Source organism: Electrophorus electricus, chromosome 2 (genome assembly GCF_041902795.1).
Source record: "Electrophorus electricus isolate QZ-2024a chromosome 2, ASM4190279v1, whole genome shotgun sequence".
NCBI lineage: Eukaryota > Metazoa > Chordata > Actinopteri > Gymnotiformes > Gymnotidae > Electrophorus > Electrophorus electricus.
In genome coordinates, this window is record NC_137498.1 from 23,240,290 (window position 1) to 23,255,435 (window position 15,146).

Sequence of the window (15,146 nt, forward strand, 5' to 3'; positions counted from 1 at the left end):
TTTTAAGGTATGATAAAAACATATCTGACAGAGGTGCAGAGTTTTATTCCAGGAGTCCTGCTTATAACACTCATGCCAGACACATGTTTTAGACACATTACACTCTGCCAAAAGTGTAAGCAATCTGCTAAATTTTCATCTTAAGGGTATAGTCAGTACATCTTAAAGTCATAAATGGCCTTTCACAGTGCCTAAGATATTATGAAGCTGGCAGCACAGAGCGAGAGGTCAGTGGAGTTCTGGAGCATCTATATTCTCCACAATGATGTCGTATTCGAGCACTCAAATGAACACTGAATGAACAGCAGTAAGAACTCAGAAGCTGGAGGGCTCTGAAGCAGGTAACCAGCCCACAGGTACCTGCCATCAGTGCTGCGCATTGCCAAATTGTCAGCATGGAGAAACATGTGGCGAGCGGTGCATGGCGTAGCGAGCTGTACGTGGCGAGCCGTAGCGTGGCGAGCGGTGCATGGCGTAGCGAGCTGTACGTGGCGAGCCGTAGCGTGGCGAGCGGTGCATGGCGTAGCGAGCTGTACGTGGCGAGCCGTAGCGTGGCGAGCGGTACATGGCGTGACGAGCAGTATGTGGTTACCCGTGGTGAGCATATGTACTGCACGATATGGCTCACCAAGTTGATGGTTTGGCAATGCACAACACTGACGGCAGGTACCTGTGATGAAATCAGAAACAGGTGAGGGCAATCTTCAGTAAGTGGGTGATTGTATCCGTAGCAGGTGGTGTGTGTGTGTGTGTGTATGTCTGTGTGTATGTCTGTGTGTATGTCTGTGTGTATGTCTGTGTGTGTGTGTGTGTGTGTGTGTGTGTGTGTGTGTGTGTGTGTGTGTGTGTGTGGATGTGGATGTGTCCCTCCTGCTAGGTGCTTGGCTCACCGACAGATATATTTTTCATCTTTCACATAACAGCAGTGACCTCAACTTTGCCCTCTTTGTAAATATCTGGGCTTTTCAGTGTGCGCTAACACTTTATTAGGTACACTTTACTGCTACTTTACTGCTATAAGTGTGTTTACTGCTATAAATAAGCTGCTGATTGGTACATCCATTTATGCCCATTGAAACATCTAACACCATTGCTCTGCTCAGTCAAGTGGGCCAAACATCTGCTGTTAATCACATGACTGATGTTAGCTAGTTGTGTTTGTAAGTGAATTTATAAAGGTTCTTTATAGAAAGAATTATGAATAGAGCTAAAGCAGACACTTTACTAGATATATATGTTCTTCACTACACATAAACATTTGTAGATTTGTTCTTTTATGGTATGTGAAATTAAAGTGGAGAACTATATTCATTAATTAGGGACAGTGTTTTAGTTTTTCCTGCTGTTACAGCGAGTTAACCTTTCACATATGACCCTCAGATGCTTCATATGTGCATTTAAAGCGAACAGGTTTGAAATCAAACTGAACCCTCACATGCACCAATGCATGAGGGTGTGTGTCTTTGAAAGCATGGCAAGGTGTCTTAGTGACACAGTTCTCCAAACTCTGCTGCTCCAGAAAGCAGCTTCCTGGTCTAGTAGGCAGAAGCGACCTATCAGCTGAAGGAGCAGCAGTCAGAATTTGGCACAACTATGATGTTGAAATGTAGCGAAATGTCAGAGCTTTATGTCTGCAGGCCCTACATAGTGAGACAAGAGCTTCCACTTCAGAGCACATGGTGAACGACAATGGCTGGAAGCCCCAATCAGGCCACTTACATTGGGAAAAGAAGTACATATTTTTGACTAGCTATTATCACTGTCCTACCCATGTAGGTTCTGACAGTAAAAGTGCAGACATTGTCATAATAAAGCTCAGACTGCATTCCACAATAGACCTGCAAAAACAGCTAAAATTGGCTGCTGATACTGTAAAGAAATTCCTAACCAAGGTACATTAAGGACAGTGCTAATTTCCTGTTGATCCATTACTCTAATTAAAGCAATTAATATAATTTGCATGCTAATTTGCACCACCGTAATGCATATAATAGCCACTCGATATCCTTGTCCAGGTGTCTAATGAAGTGTCCAGTACGAAGTGTGACACAAGACTCTGCAGGAAGGTACCACCAGCTCTTCCTCCACACTGTGTGTCTGACTGATGCACAGAGCATGGGCAGCCCCGCTGCAGTGGGGCACTGGTCGATGGCAAAACTGCTGTTATCAGCAGCTCAGCGGGCTGTTGGCTCAGTGTTTGCTTGGCCGCCGGACTTTGTACTGCTCTTATCTCAGGGTGAGGTCCTGGGATCCCACTCCCCCCACCTCCTTTTTATCCCTCTCTCTCTCTCTCTCTCTCTCTCTCTCTCTCTCTCTCTCTCTCTCGCTCTCTCATACGGCCAGTGGAGCTATAAATAAAAAAACATGGATAAAATGGGTGAACGCATAGCACAGAAGAGCCTGACTCTGCTTGTAACCTCCTCTACCCCTGCCTTGCCCAGTCATGGGGATGAGGGCAATCTATTGGCTCATAGATTGGCTCAATGTGTCAGTGAAAGGATGTAATAGTGCAACAGTCCAATTCATTGGCTCAGGCCTGACATATTAGTGTTGCTGCAAAGTCACTATTGCCTTACCTCAGATTTCCTGGTGATTACCAGAGGGAATCATAGATAAGGTGTCTGCGCATTTGTGCATGCATGTGTGCCTGCCTGCCTGCATGTCTGCATGTGTGCTTTTTTTGTGTTTTGAGATTTGTGTCCTCACTAAGCCTAAAAAACAAAGTGGACAAGCAAGAAGCTTATCTGTAATGGCAACACTCCATGACTTAATCACAACCCAAACACAGAGCCTCACTACCTATCACTACACTCAAACCACTGTCAAGAACACACCCCAACACTTATCATGCAAACATGATCAAGTCCTACGCAAAACATTCATTATAATGCCTCCTTCCAAAACTATTACTCTATCAAAGCCAGATAACCTCCTCCAATAATGTTTCATCTGAAGGTTTGATGAACAGATCACAGACCTCTCAGACAGGCTCATTTTCTCTGATGACAGATAGACGTAATTAAACTCAGCACGCGCTGGTCAACACGAGCCTGATTGTTGCTCTGCATATAGACATTCACGCATGGCATCCACTCAGCCCGATCCAGGTGTAATTGATGTTGGAAGATAGCACCGTGTCCTAGATAAGCTCAGAGAAAGCACATGTGAGTGATGTCCAATCAGTCCTGTCCCTGCATTACACAGGACACATTCAACTGGCCCCGTTCTTGGTGCACGCACGCATCAAACCACACCCACATCAAACCACACCTGCAGGTCAACACAGCGAAGCTCGACGCATGAACCAGCAAAGGTCAACAGGGCTGCCAGGAGCAAGAGGGGTGAGAAGTTTGTGCTCTCAGGAGGAAAAAAAAAAGCCAAAAAAAAAAAAAAAGGTTTTCAACTGCAGGTTACGTGAAAGGGAATGGAAGAGTGGAAGAGAAACAGGAGGTAGGTGAAGAAGAAAGAGGAAAGCGATTCTGCAAAAACATTGACAGGGCTTTCCGCATTCTGCTCCACCGATGTCTCTGTCTGAAGAGTCCTTCCTGGAGCCGCTGCTCCCAACAGGAAGAGCGACCCCCTACAGTCTGGGTGTCTGCTCAGCCATCCACAGGGGCATGCATCCTAAGATACTAATGAAGCCAGACTCCAGAACACAAACATCACACATGCAAACATATTTATATGTATTAACCTATATAACAAATATATAGGCTAATACAGACTATAGCATTCCTTCATCTTCCTCTTTTCCTGAAACAGACTGCTTCATCGCTGAGTTCTGTCACTCCTCCTACTCGCTTCCTCTATCTGTCCCTTCCAGTGCTTCAGCCAGCACCTCATTCATACAACGCTGTCAGGATTCTGGCCCGTAGGCATTACACAGGCGCTGCTGAGGGGCTTTTCACAGGCTGCTTTTCAGACAGGGCTCACACACACACACACACACAGAAAGAGAGAGTGAGAGAGAGAGAGAGAGAGAGAGAGAGAGAGAGAGAGAGAGAGAGAGAGAGAGAGAGAGAGACAAATATACAAAATGTGAGTTTTTTCTTGAGAACCCACAACATAATAGGAACATTTAACTCCAAATTAATTGTACTGTGTATTAACATGTTTTAATTCTTCTTCAGGGTTTTTTGATTGGCAGACTAAGAAGGCAAATCTATTATATTGCTTCACACTTGCTCTCTGGCACTAGGGACCTTCCATTCCTCTGGCTGTCATCACTACATTTCATTGAGAATTAATGGCAATCAAAAGTTACACATTCACAATTTAGATTTTCCAAAGGGACAATATCCTCCATTCTGGGGGAAGGGGAACAATGCAGCCCAGTGTATGGTGTGTCCTGGATGTGTAAAGAATACTTTGTTCTCCAGTATCATATTAGTATTAGAAGGCTTTTTCAAGTGTAATACATGCGACAGCTGCATAAAATGTTTGATGTATTAATGAAAAGTGATGGGTGCCCCCCCCCAAAAAAAAAAACAAAAAAAAAAAAACGATTTTTAGGGCAGTGTTTCTCTTTTGGCCTAAATGAAGTCATGTTTTGGATCAGTAATGAGACACTGTAGCACATTTTCTCATCTCTGAAGTCTCTATCTTTTCAGATGGATGTAGATTGTTTCAGCGCGCCTGCCAAGCTGTTGGTCGTGGATCTACTTTATCATGACCCTGACTGGGATCGCAGACCAGGCAGCAGCTATGGAAACATGCACAGTGGTCGCTACAGCGACGACCTGACCTCACTGCGGTCACTATAGCAGACCCCGTAGCGTCGTGTGCTTTACAGATGGAGTCAGAGTCCGGGAGGAAAAGGATCCGATATGCACAGCTGGGATTATTCTTCCCTCCTCTCTGGAGTGCTGATATACCGGAGACGCGGCGACGGCGGTGACGTAGGCAGAGGCGAGACGAATGCACAGACAGACAAATATCCGTAAAGGCGGTTTTGGATGAAAAATAATTTAGGAAACGCGCGAACGTCACAGTATAATTTACGTCATTCAGAATTGCCTCACATTGCATGTTCACAGTGTAGATGTCTGTCTATAAAGTGGGATAATAATTTACAAACCCTGAGGCGTTAATTTAATTTTATTTTATTGTATTTACCTAATCTAAGAAACCTAAAAAGTAGCCTTAAGAAGCACGGAAATACACAGATGCACACGCCAACAACAAAATGGTGATCCGCATAATTCAAAGTGACACTGAAAAGGGAAATGAACGGACAATGAAATGCTCTAACAACGTTGGTGACGGCTATAAATCTGTCCACAACAACAACACGGAGACTTCCGACACCTAAAGCTCTGGATAATACTGGCGTCGCGCGGTGGCCTTCGGCAGTGAGCAGGACATTGATCATTTTTGACAGACACTAAGACACGCATTTTCGGCCAAGTTGGTAAATTCAGGGTTCCTTATTATTATTGCTGTTGTTGTTGTTAATTATTATTAATAATAATAATAATAATAATAATAATAATAATAATAATAATAATAATATTTATATTTGTTGTTGTTGTTGTTCCTGTTCTTGTTGCTGCTGATGTTGTTTAGCCTAACAATGGCCTAAGCAAAGGTAATATATTATTGTAATTCAACTGTGTTTCACAACTTTCGGGGTTTTTTTTTGGTGGGGTGGCGGTTGTTTGCTATGTAAGACAGAATTTTCGATTGGAGACGTATGCTACCGTCGCATGCAATATTCTAAAATATATCTTATTTTCAGTCGCATATATTCTCATTCTTATTGTTATACAGTCGTTAGTAAGTTGTCTTTTAGTAAGTAAAGGCATGGTAGTTACTAGTCCGACTGAAGTCTTATCCTGAATAACATTATCTTGTATTTTATAAAATATTGGCCAATAAAGTAGAGTCTATTTCTAATGTGTTTAATTTTTCTCTTCAAAACAAATTTGCAAGTAGTTTTAATACTTAATACAACAATAAAGAAATTATTTTTTGCCTATTTAATTAAATCTTTATTTTCTAAATATCAGCCAGAAAATAGTGATTATAGGCGATGTAGTTTAATGTGCGTATAGACTTGGGAGCGTGCATATATTTAACAACAGAAAATGTAGGTTGTTGCTGACAAAAAAAGCAATTATTAAACGTATATAACTGAACTATAAAAAGGTAATTTAGGAATCATATTGTGCCTCATAGTAAATGCTTTTTATTTGCGTATAATTACATTTAAACGTGGAATAATTCGTTTAAATGGGGCGGAGAAAACAAGTCTTCGAGAGAGAGAGAGAGAGAGAGAGAGAGAGAGAGAGAGAGAGAGAGAGAGAGAGAGAGAAAGAGAAAGCGAAACAGAAAGAGAGAGAGAGCGAGAGAGAGAGAGCGAGAGAGAGAGAGCGAGAGAGAGCGAGCGAGAGAGAGAGAGAAACAGAGAGAGGGAGAGAGAATGCATTCACACCCCATCCCTACATCACAGTTTCACTGCTTCTGACCAGGCGCAGGAGCTTGAAGCACAGCACAAAATGCTTTGCGCGAGGGAAAGATAAAGGTCACCAGTGTAGAACTGCTTGGAGCCGGCGAGCAGGGTACAAGTGAATTTCCACGCGGCAGCAGAATCGTAAGAGCTCCAGTACTGTGAAATATTGGCGGATGACCACATGTGCAGCGTGGACATGTATCAAGGTATAACCATGACAACGAACCACGGACCCCCGTCTTACGAACCGAGCTTCCTTCACAGTGCTGCCACCGCGGCCACGTCTCCGGTCTACGTGCCTACTACCCGAGTTACCCCGATGATCACGACTCTCCCGTACCTCCAGACGCACAGCGCTTCGCAGCAGACTAGCACAGCGCCCAGTCACTCCGCTTGGGCACAGCCGGGAGTTGAGACGGTCCCGTCCTACAACTCGGCTAGCGCGCACCACTCCCCAGTATCCCCGCGTTTTACGTTTTCCACCACAAGCCCGCCTCTAACATCTGGGGTCGCGACCGCCAGGGAAAGTACAACGTACACGAGCCCACTTAACATCTCCACTAACGGTCGGGAACATTACGGTTCCCGTGGCCTGGGTGGGTCGTATCACACTCCGTACACGGCGTACGTGAGCCCGAATATGGGGGGAACATGGACAGCGTCTCACTTCGACAGTTCGGTGCTTCATAGCCTACAGACCGGAGGAACAGGCGCTGCGACAAGACATCCAAATTTAGGTAAGAATTTGGGGATGTTACTCAGTGACTATGGCTATTTTAAACATCTCTAACTGACAAAACGTATCTCACGTTCCATAACGGTGGCAAAAATGAACCCACACTGCTGGGTTGGACTCGTTGTAATGCAGAAAATATTTAGACCTAGAAATAAAGTGGAATTTGAACATGTTCAAACGAGTTTTAACGTAGAATTTGTGTATACTCTGCTTGTTCATTGCTGCTCAATTCGGCGGACTTATATGAATGTCAGCTTCATGGATTTGGTCTTTTTATCAGCCGGCTTGTTCCGTCCATATAATTTTCAGTTATTATCTGTTTACATGTTAATCTTGACACCCTTTTTCGAAGAGCAGTATCTTTGCACTCCATGTCTCATTCAACACTTCATAATCACTGTATCAACTGATATATTCGGTTTGTTTTTAAAGAAAAGCAACAGCTGCGTTACTGCAGTGATTTAAAACTGAAGCATGGAAGCGTGGAAAACGATGTAGCGGTATTTACTTAAATTGTGTACATTTTAGTGATTCACACTGTAAACATCTTAATGGATTACGATGGTTAAAAACAATTACATATAGCCTAAAGATTTATGCAAAGTTACCTAGGAGTAAGGGCTTGTCTTTTGAGGCAAGGTTCTTTTACATTGTATTTGTGAGCGTTAAGATACATTCAGTCATCGATATTACACAGCACTTAAGACTTTCAGGGGTTATGTTACTGTTTTGTATACCACTGTCATTTTAGGCATTTTGTTCACTATAAAATGTGCCACCGTTTTAATGTTTCATTTTTAATATCATATTCAGTGTTTCGATAATTGTACATGTTTGTGTTTGTTTGTTTGATAAACACGTAAAATTAGCCTCCCGTGGACACTTAAATTTGGGCCGTAAAATGCAAATGCAGGCCAATATTTCAACTAATTCGTTCTTGTAAAAAGGTGCTAGCCAAAAATAGTTTATTTTACACTGTAGTCGTTTGTACCATAATGTTTTATCGAATGGTTTAACATTTTCCTATTTTGCTTTATTTTGTAAATTATAAATGGAGCGAGCTTCCGCTATGTGAAAAAGATATCCAAAAGAAAATCAGACTAAATAGAAAATAGCCTACAACATTATTTCGTGCACGTGATTTAAATTGTTTTAAACGAAGGTTTGCAGGCCTAAATGTTGCGTCTAATCTTATCACTTTAGATGGTAACAAACAGCCATTCACAGGTTTTTAAACTAATATTATTAGAAGGGGAGATAAACGAATAAGAGACTGGTTGTATAGGCTACATTTCGACACGTTACGTGAATATTTAGCGTAAAACAAATTCAAAGAAAGGTCTTTACCTAACCCATATTTGTGTAACGTGCACCAAAGTTGAATGTTACAGAATTCTACTGCAAACTATCCAACAGTTAACAGTCCAAAATAGCTGATAGAAGTGTTCCGATAGCTGACTAATGAAAATATACATAAAATTAAGATAAATTAAATTAATGAATTCCATTCAATCTTTCGATAACAGGCGTCCACATACTGAATCTTTTAATCCAAATCCACAGCGAAACGGAATCATATTTGTTAGGCTGCAAAGTGATCTTAAATACAATTTCATTTTTATAGGCTACTATAGTTTTGCGTAAATGTTCATTGCTGCTCGACAGTACGCATATTTTAGGGGAAAAAAAACCTTCTCAAAGTAGTCTATTTTATCGTGACATTAGGAATTTTGTCCACGTTATGAAATGCTTCCAAAACACAGGCGTGATCGTAGAAAGTTCGACCTGAACAATAACACGTGCATATAAATAATAGTGAATGTTTAAATATTAGCCATTCGTTATCTAATCAGAAACTCCCGATGGTCACGATTGATTGGATTATTGCATTCTGGGATATGGACTAACTTGTTTCTGGCCTATAGTCCACCACGAGAATGGCCTAGGTTGCAATGTCATGTGTTTTTTAAGGTGGTTACCCAAATATCAGTTTGCTATCAAGGGGTACAGTTGGACTTTGAGCAGGCTATTAACGACTGAGTCAGCAGGAAAAAAAAATAGGCATGGCATGCATTTGAGTTTACCTTGATAATAAACAATTTCTAAAACCTTCCTTTCAGGCTGAATATATGCCTTTCTCTGCTTTAAATAAGACCTAAAGGTCTGCATGTCATATACTGTAACGCGACTATCTAGCAGCCTTATTCTCTAAGGTCTATGGTCTATTTAAAATGTGCTCATATGTGTCAGTTACAAGTGACAGACGATGTGTGTCAGGCTTCATGAAATAAATCGTACTGTCGAGGCCAAACGCAGAGGCTTAAACTTTACCTCAATCATGTATTTACAAATTTCCTTGAAACTCAATTCAAGATCACCCAAACGATGTCAGTGTTGTTTTTACTTTGCGCCAAATCAATTACTTTAAAAATCAATGCAAGATCACCATGGCAATCTATGTTTTTTTCAAACATTTAAGATCAAGTTAATAATCAGGTGTTTTGTTTTTCTTCTTCTGAGTTCTCAAGTTTGTAGACATTTAAAGTTTATATTAATTTAAGCTACTATCACCCAATCACTGATCATAAGAGAATAAATGCAAAAATGTAGGCATGACAGTTCTCAATATGTGCTATATAATGTGCAGAATAAACCCTTTTCAATATTTTCATATAAAGTAGTGAAGTAATTCAAGGCTCTATCCAGAAAGCAAATCTTGTTAAATAATTTTTTTTTAAACACCAGAACAAATGGGAACCTGCTTTTTTAATCTGTTGATAAAAGCCAGCACTCAAAAACACACGAGACAGTATGCTAATCTTTACAACTAATCAGCTGGTCTAATTAAGATGATGACTTCAGCAGTCTGAAAATAAACCCATCAGGCCATTTTCTATCATTCAGAACACACTTCCTTTCATGTATTTCCAGTAGTTTTTGTGATCAGTCAAGAAGTCTAAATATTTTGACAGTTCATAAACCTTTAGTGCATCTCTCCAGTACCCTGGACAATGGAATCCTGTAATTGCCAGAAAGGAATCATGAATCGGCCTGCCTAATGTTTCTAAGTCTGGATGACCACAGATAATTATACAATAAAGTAGATTTTGTCCTCTGTATCAGTCATGATGTATTGGCTGTAGCTGCGGTTTTGTACTGGATGGGTCCACTGGCATTCGAGGTTGAGAGGAACAGTGTGCTGAGGATGTCAGTGCTCTTTTGTTCATTGTTCTTCTTGCATTTGTTGGCTGACTCTCAAGTCTCAAGGTTGGGGCCACAGCACTGCGGCTGGGAACCTTGGGAAGAGGTCACTTTGTGTCTCCAATTCTGCATACTTGTACTATAAAACTATGAAACACTATAAAATTGATTGTACTCAGAATTAAGAAGTAATGTTTGATTAGTAGAAACATGTTTATGGGAACTTCTTTATGTTTCTTTATGATCATGCCTGATATTACATTATAGATGTAAGCTATCACTCAGGCAGAGTTGTACACTGTGAGTACTGATCAATGTCTATTTTTACAGTGGACAGAATTACCTATAGATATTTGGAGGTATGAAGAGAGTTTCAGTCATAGATAATGATATTCAGTTTGACAGTAACAGCCAGTCAAAAATGCATGCACAATATCATTGGAAAATAATGAACACCACTCAGTCTTAAATTCTAAAGAAATAAACACACAAAGTGAGTGTGTCTTCGCCCTCCTTTTCTACTATTTGTCCATACTAATTCATCCTTCAGCATGGCTGTTAAGAGACCCTCAGAGATTCTATGTGATGCTTCCATTTATAAACATTAGCTCAATTTCTGCTCTATATACAGAGCAGACTTTTTTTTATCAGGACCTGTCTCATGTAGAGAAACAGCAGGCCCCTGGTGCTAAACCATGACAAATAGCATCCCCTGCTGGTCAAAAGACTCGTTAGCGCTTTCTATTAATAAAGCAAAGCATAAAAGTCAGGCAGAGATTCCTCATGGTGACATTGACATATTTGGCTTGGGACTTTTAAATGTTTTTAATGGGGTTGGAGTACAACAAACATCCCTTGTTTGTTTACGTTAATCATCTTAGTATTATTTCTTAGTGTTATATATATATATATATATATATATATATATATATATATATATATATATATATATATATATATATATATATATATGTGTGTGTGTGTATGTGTAGTGTGTGTTACTCTCTTACTCTCTCCTCAGAGCTGTTCGACGATTTCGCAGAGGGCCGTGAGTGTGTGAACTGCGGGGCCATGTCCACTCCTCTGTGGCGGCGGGATGGAACCGGTCATTACCTGTGCAATGCTTGTGGACTGTACCACAAGATGAATGGCATAAACAGGCCACTGATCAAACCTCAGAGACGACTAGTGAGTCCCAGTCCGTCTGTCACAAATCTGAAAATAATAATCTGTAATATTCTTATAACGCTGTTATCACAAGTGGCACACACAGCAGAAACTAAGTAAAATAGAAGATTTATGCAATCTCATATGTAGGAAAGCAAAAGGTTTTAGGCCATAAAAGATAGTGTCACGGAACGCCCGCCTCCCGCGAGTCACGTGGGTTGGCCAGCCACTTGAAGTGGGAGGATCGTAGTTGGTGGCCACATCTGCACCTTGTTTTGTTTATATATTTAAACCCTCTTCGTAGTGTGCAGGATTGTTAGTCATTGTGGATGTAACGTGTTGATGTAATGGTCCCTTTTTCGTTGATAAACGTATGCGTGTTTATTTTGCTTGTTTCTTGTTAACCGTTTCATGTTCGTGTTAATGTTTGTAATGCTTGTGCCTGCCGTTATCGTTTTGTGCTTATGTAAATAAATGTACGTCCCAGTCGCTGGAGTGTTTGCCTCCTGCCCCTCGCCCTGCGGCACTCGGGCCACCACGCGTTACAGATAGTAATATTAATATGATAATATCATATTTAATGTGTTTTATAAAGCTGCAGTTTATGCTCTTTTTATATGGAATAAAGAAATGTTTAGTTATATCTAGGCTATTTCTTACATTTCACTCTAACCTCCAAAGCTACTAGCAAAACTCAGCAAAGTGTGTGATTTTGGGTGGATAGGTATATGATGTTGGGTGAACCTTCCCTTTAGCAACCACCAGTCTCCAAAACCAACTTTTTTCAATCTCAATGTATGTAAAAACTGTAACCAGTTATTTTCTTGCTAAACCATTCCTATACTAAAATCTTTGTGTGCTTCATTTTTGTCTGCTAAGAGCTTTATCTTTTAGCTGGTTTGGGTGCTGACAAGGAATAACTTCAGAGTTTCTTTGAATGAGCAGAATAAACCCATTCCCAAAAGAACTCTCTGGGTTGGGCCATAACAGGGCATTGAGCTACAACAAAACCCTCTCTCTGTCTCTTTTTTTTCCACACACGCTCCCACTCAGTCTGCTTCCAGGAGGGTTGGGTTATCCTGCACCAACTGTCACACTACCACCACCACCCTGTGGAGACGAAACACTGAAGGGGAGCCTGTGTGTAACGCCTGTGGCCTCTACATGAAACTACATGGGGTAAGACATGGAGAAGCAATGTGTTCTCAACAAGTCTGACACAGGACTGCACAACTGATATTAATTTAAAAATACTGTTAAGATATGACCAGTGGAGGGAGACACTGAATCAAAAGATGTGGTTCCATTCTAAACCTAACGTGGTAGCGTATCTAATGACGTAACGCTGTCTGTGAATCTGTTTTGATCCACTCTTCTTCTGTGCAGGTTCCTCGTCCTCTGGCCATGAAAAAAGAAGGGATTCAGACCCGCAAGCGCAAACCCAAAAGCCTTAACAAGTCCAAGCCTGGTATGTCATGACTGATTGTAGACAAACGTTTACAACCCTAAAGAGGAAATAGAGATGAAAGATGAATGTAATCAATGCATAATAATGAACCCTCCTCTCCCTGGGCTTGCGATTGACAGGAACCCCTGGGACTGATGGCCATAACCCCTCTAGTGCAGCTGGCACCAGTGGTACCATAGCAGAGCCCCGCACCATTAAAACTGAGCCGGATACGCCTACTCTCTATTCCCGTCATAACATCCACACACAGGTAAGCAGACACAAATGCTTACCCTGCATAAACATGCTTAAGTGTGAGCATACAGTTCGTAGTTTTGTCTATATTTAAAGCATGACGTGAGCTACTGATATGTTCCCCTCAGGTCCCCGCTATTCCGGCCTACATGGGAAGTCTGAGTGGAGCTTCAAACCTAAAGCTCTCCCCAGGAACCCACACAGGGGCACCCTGCTCCAAGACTGAGCCCTGGAACAGCCTGATTCTGGCTTAGGTTCAAATGTGACATCCCCTGGTCAGACGCCGCAGATCCGACTTGTATGTTTGAAGGATCCACAGCACAGCGGAATGATCTACCCTAAAAGAAGCAAAACAGCAATCCCAAAAACCCAAGAAACACAACCACAAGACAACACAACCCTCAATGTGTCCTTAAACAATAAAAAATGCAGTGAAACTAGAAGAAGCATTTTAAGGATCCAGACATGCAAGGCAAGTGTCACTTAATGGAGGGTGTGAACTAGACAAGCGTGGAATGCACTAAAAAAGAAAATGGCCTCTCACAAGGCTAAAGATTCCTGGGACCCATAATACCTGAGACCAAAGACTGAATGCAAGAACATAAAATATCTTGTGAAACAATCACAGATTATATTAATGAAGTGCCTCGGATATTTATCAAATGACAATCAAACAACCTCATGTGCCTTATTATTGCTAACATGTTGCTCTCAGCACAACATACCAAACACCCCCCCCACCCCACCAACCATTTAAATGATGTGACACTGTCACCTTTATATGAAAAAGTGACAACTTTGATTGTGTGATTGTATTAATGATTTTTATATTATGACTGGCCTTTGACTTCATTGTTTGCAATGTTCTAACAGCAAAAAAAGAATATGTGTTTAGTACTAGCTTTGCTAACTTCACTAAGAAACATTACATATTAGACATATACTCTGTGTTCAAGAGACAGGAGTTTCCTATAAGTCAAGAAAAAAGAGAACTATGTTAAAAGATAACTTGAAACAAAGTCAAAGCACTCCGTTTGTTATTTTGTGGTAAAAAGAAACTCTCCAAATCCACGCCACAATGTTTCAAATTACAGTTTCCCCCATTGTACACATTCCATACACATAAACTGACATCACAATAAGAGGCCTATAAAATTCTTATATTTTGAGTCAGAAATTGTAATAACTGTCCATAAGAACTCCTATCACATAGGCAAATAGCCTAAACTACTTTTCTGAACAAAAATCAAATAATACCTTCCATACTAATTTCTATTTGATATTAAGTTTTTTTATGCATACTAATGCACCACAAATTTTCACATTTGATTTAGCATTTATTGATTTTTTTTCCTTTTCATTTTGAGATCAATTGCTCCATATATTTATTGACTTGAAGAAAGCAGGGACAAGCATTTACCTTCATTCAGCACAGGGTTCTAACTGTAGGTTAGGTCATCACTGAGCATCCCCTTTATACTTTGAACAGTGTTATTTTGTCCTTATTTGGCTGCGCTCTTGTAATTTACAGTATATGAATGTGTATAAAACATATGTAGACTATGTATGGACACCTCACTGTTATAGTGGTTAACCTCTGAGTAACAAGATACCACATGAACAGAACAAATAAAGTGCAAATGACCACAGGATCATCATGGTCTGTAACAGTGATGATCTTATTACACTATATATCTTTTCGCACTGTGTATGATGATTAAGAGAAACATAAAAAATAAGATTCAAACCATCTTTCCTTGTTTTTTTGTGGGGGTTTTTTTTGCCTTTGTCAAAATGGTGGAATGGTGGAAGATCCTATATGCATAAAACAAACTATATGATGCATAAAACAAACTCAAGAGTTCTTTCAAATTACAGTTTGACCCAAA

General features: G+C 40.7%; 1 protein-coding gene across 1 annotated transcript; it reads left to right on the forward strand.

Annotated features, from left to right (window-relative positions):
• Positions 1-6,413: 6,413 nt before the first annotated feature.
• Positions 6,414-15,007, forward strand: gata4 (GATA binding protein 4). The gene is made up of 6 exons (XM_026999900.3): positions 6,414-7,188; positions 11,410-11,576; positions 12,609-12,734; positions 12,942-13,023; positions 13,143-13,273; positions 13,386-15,007. The coding sequence occupies exons 1-6, from the start codon at positions 6,633-6,635 to the stop codon at positions 13,509-13,511; spliced, it is 1,188 nt and encodes a 395-aa protein (XP_026855701.2). The 5' UTR covers positions 6,414-6,632; the 3' UTR covers positions 13,512-15,007.
• The last annotated feature ends 139 nt before the right edge of the window (positions 15,008-15,146 follow it).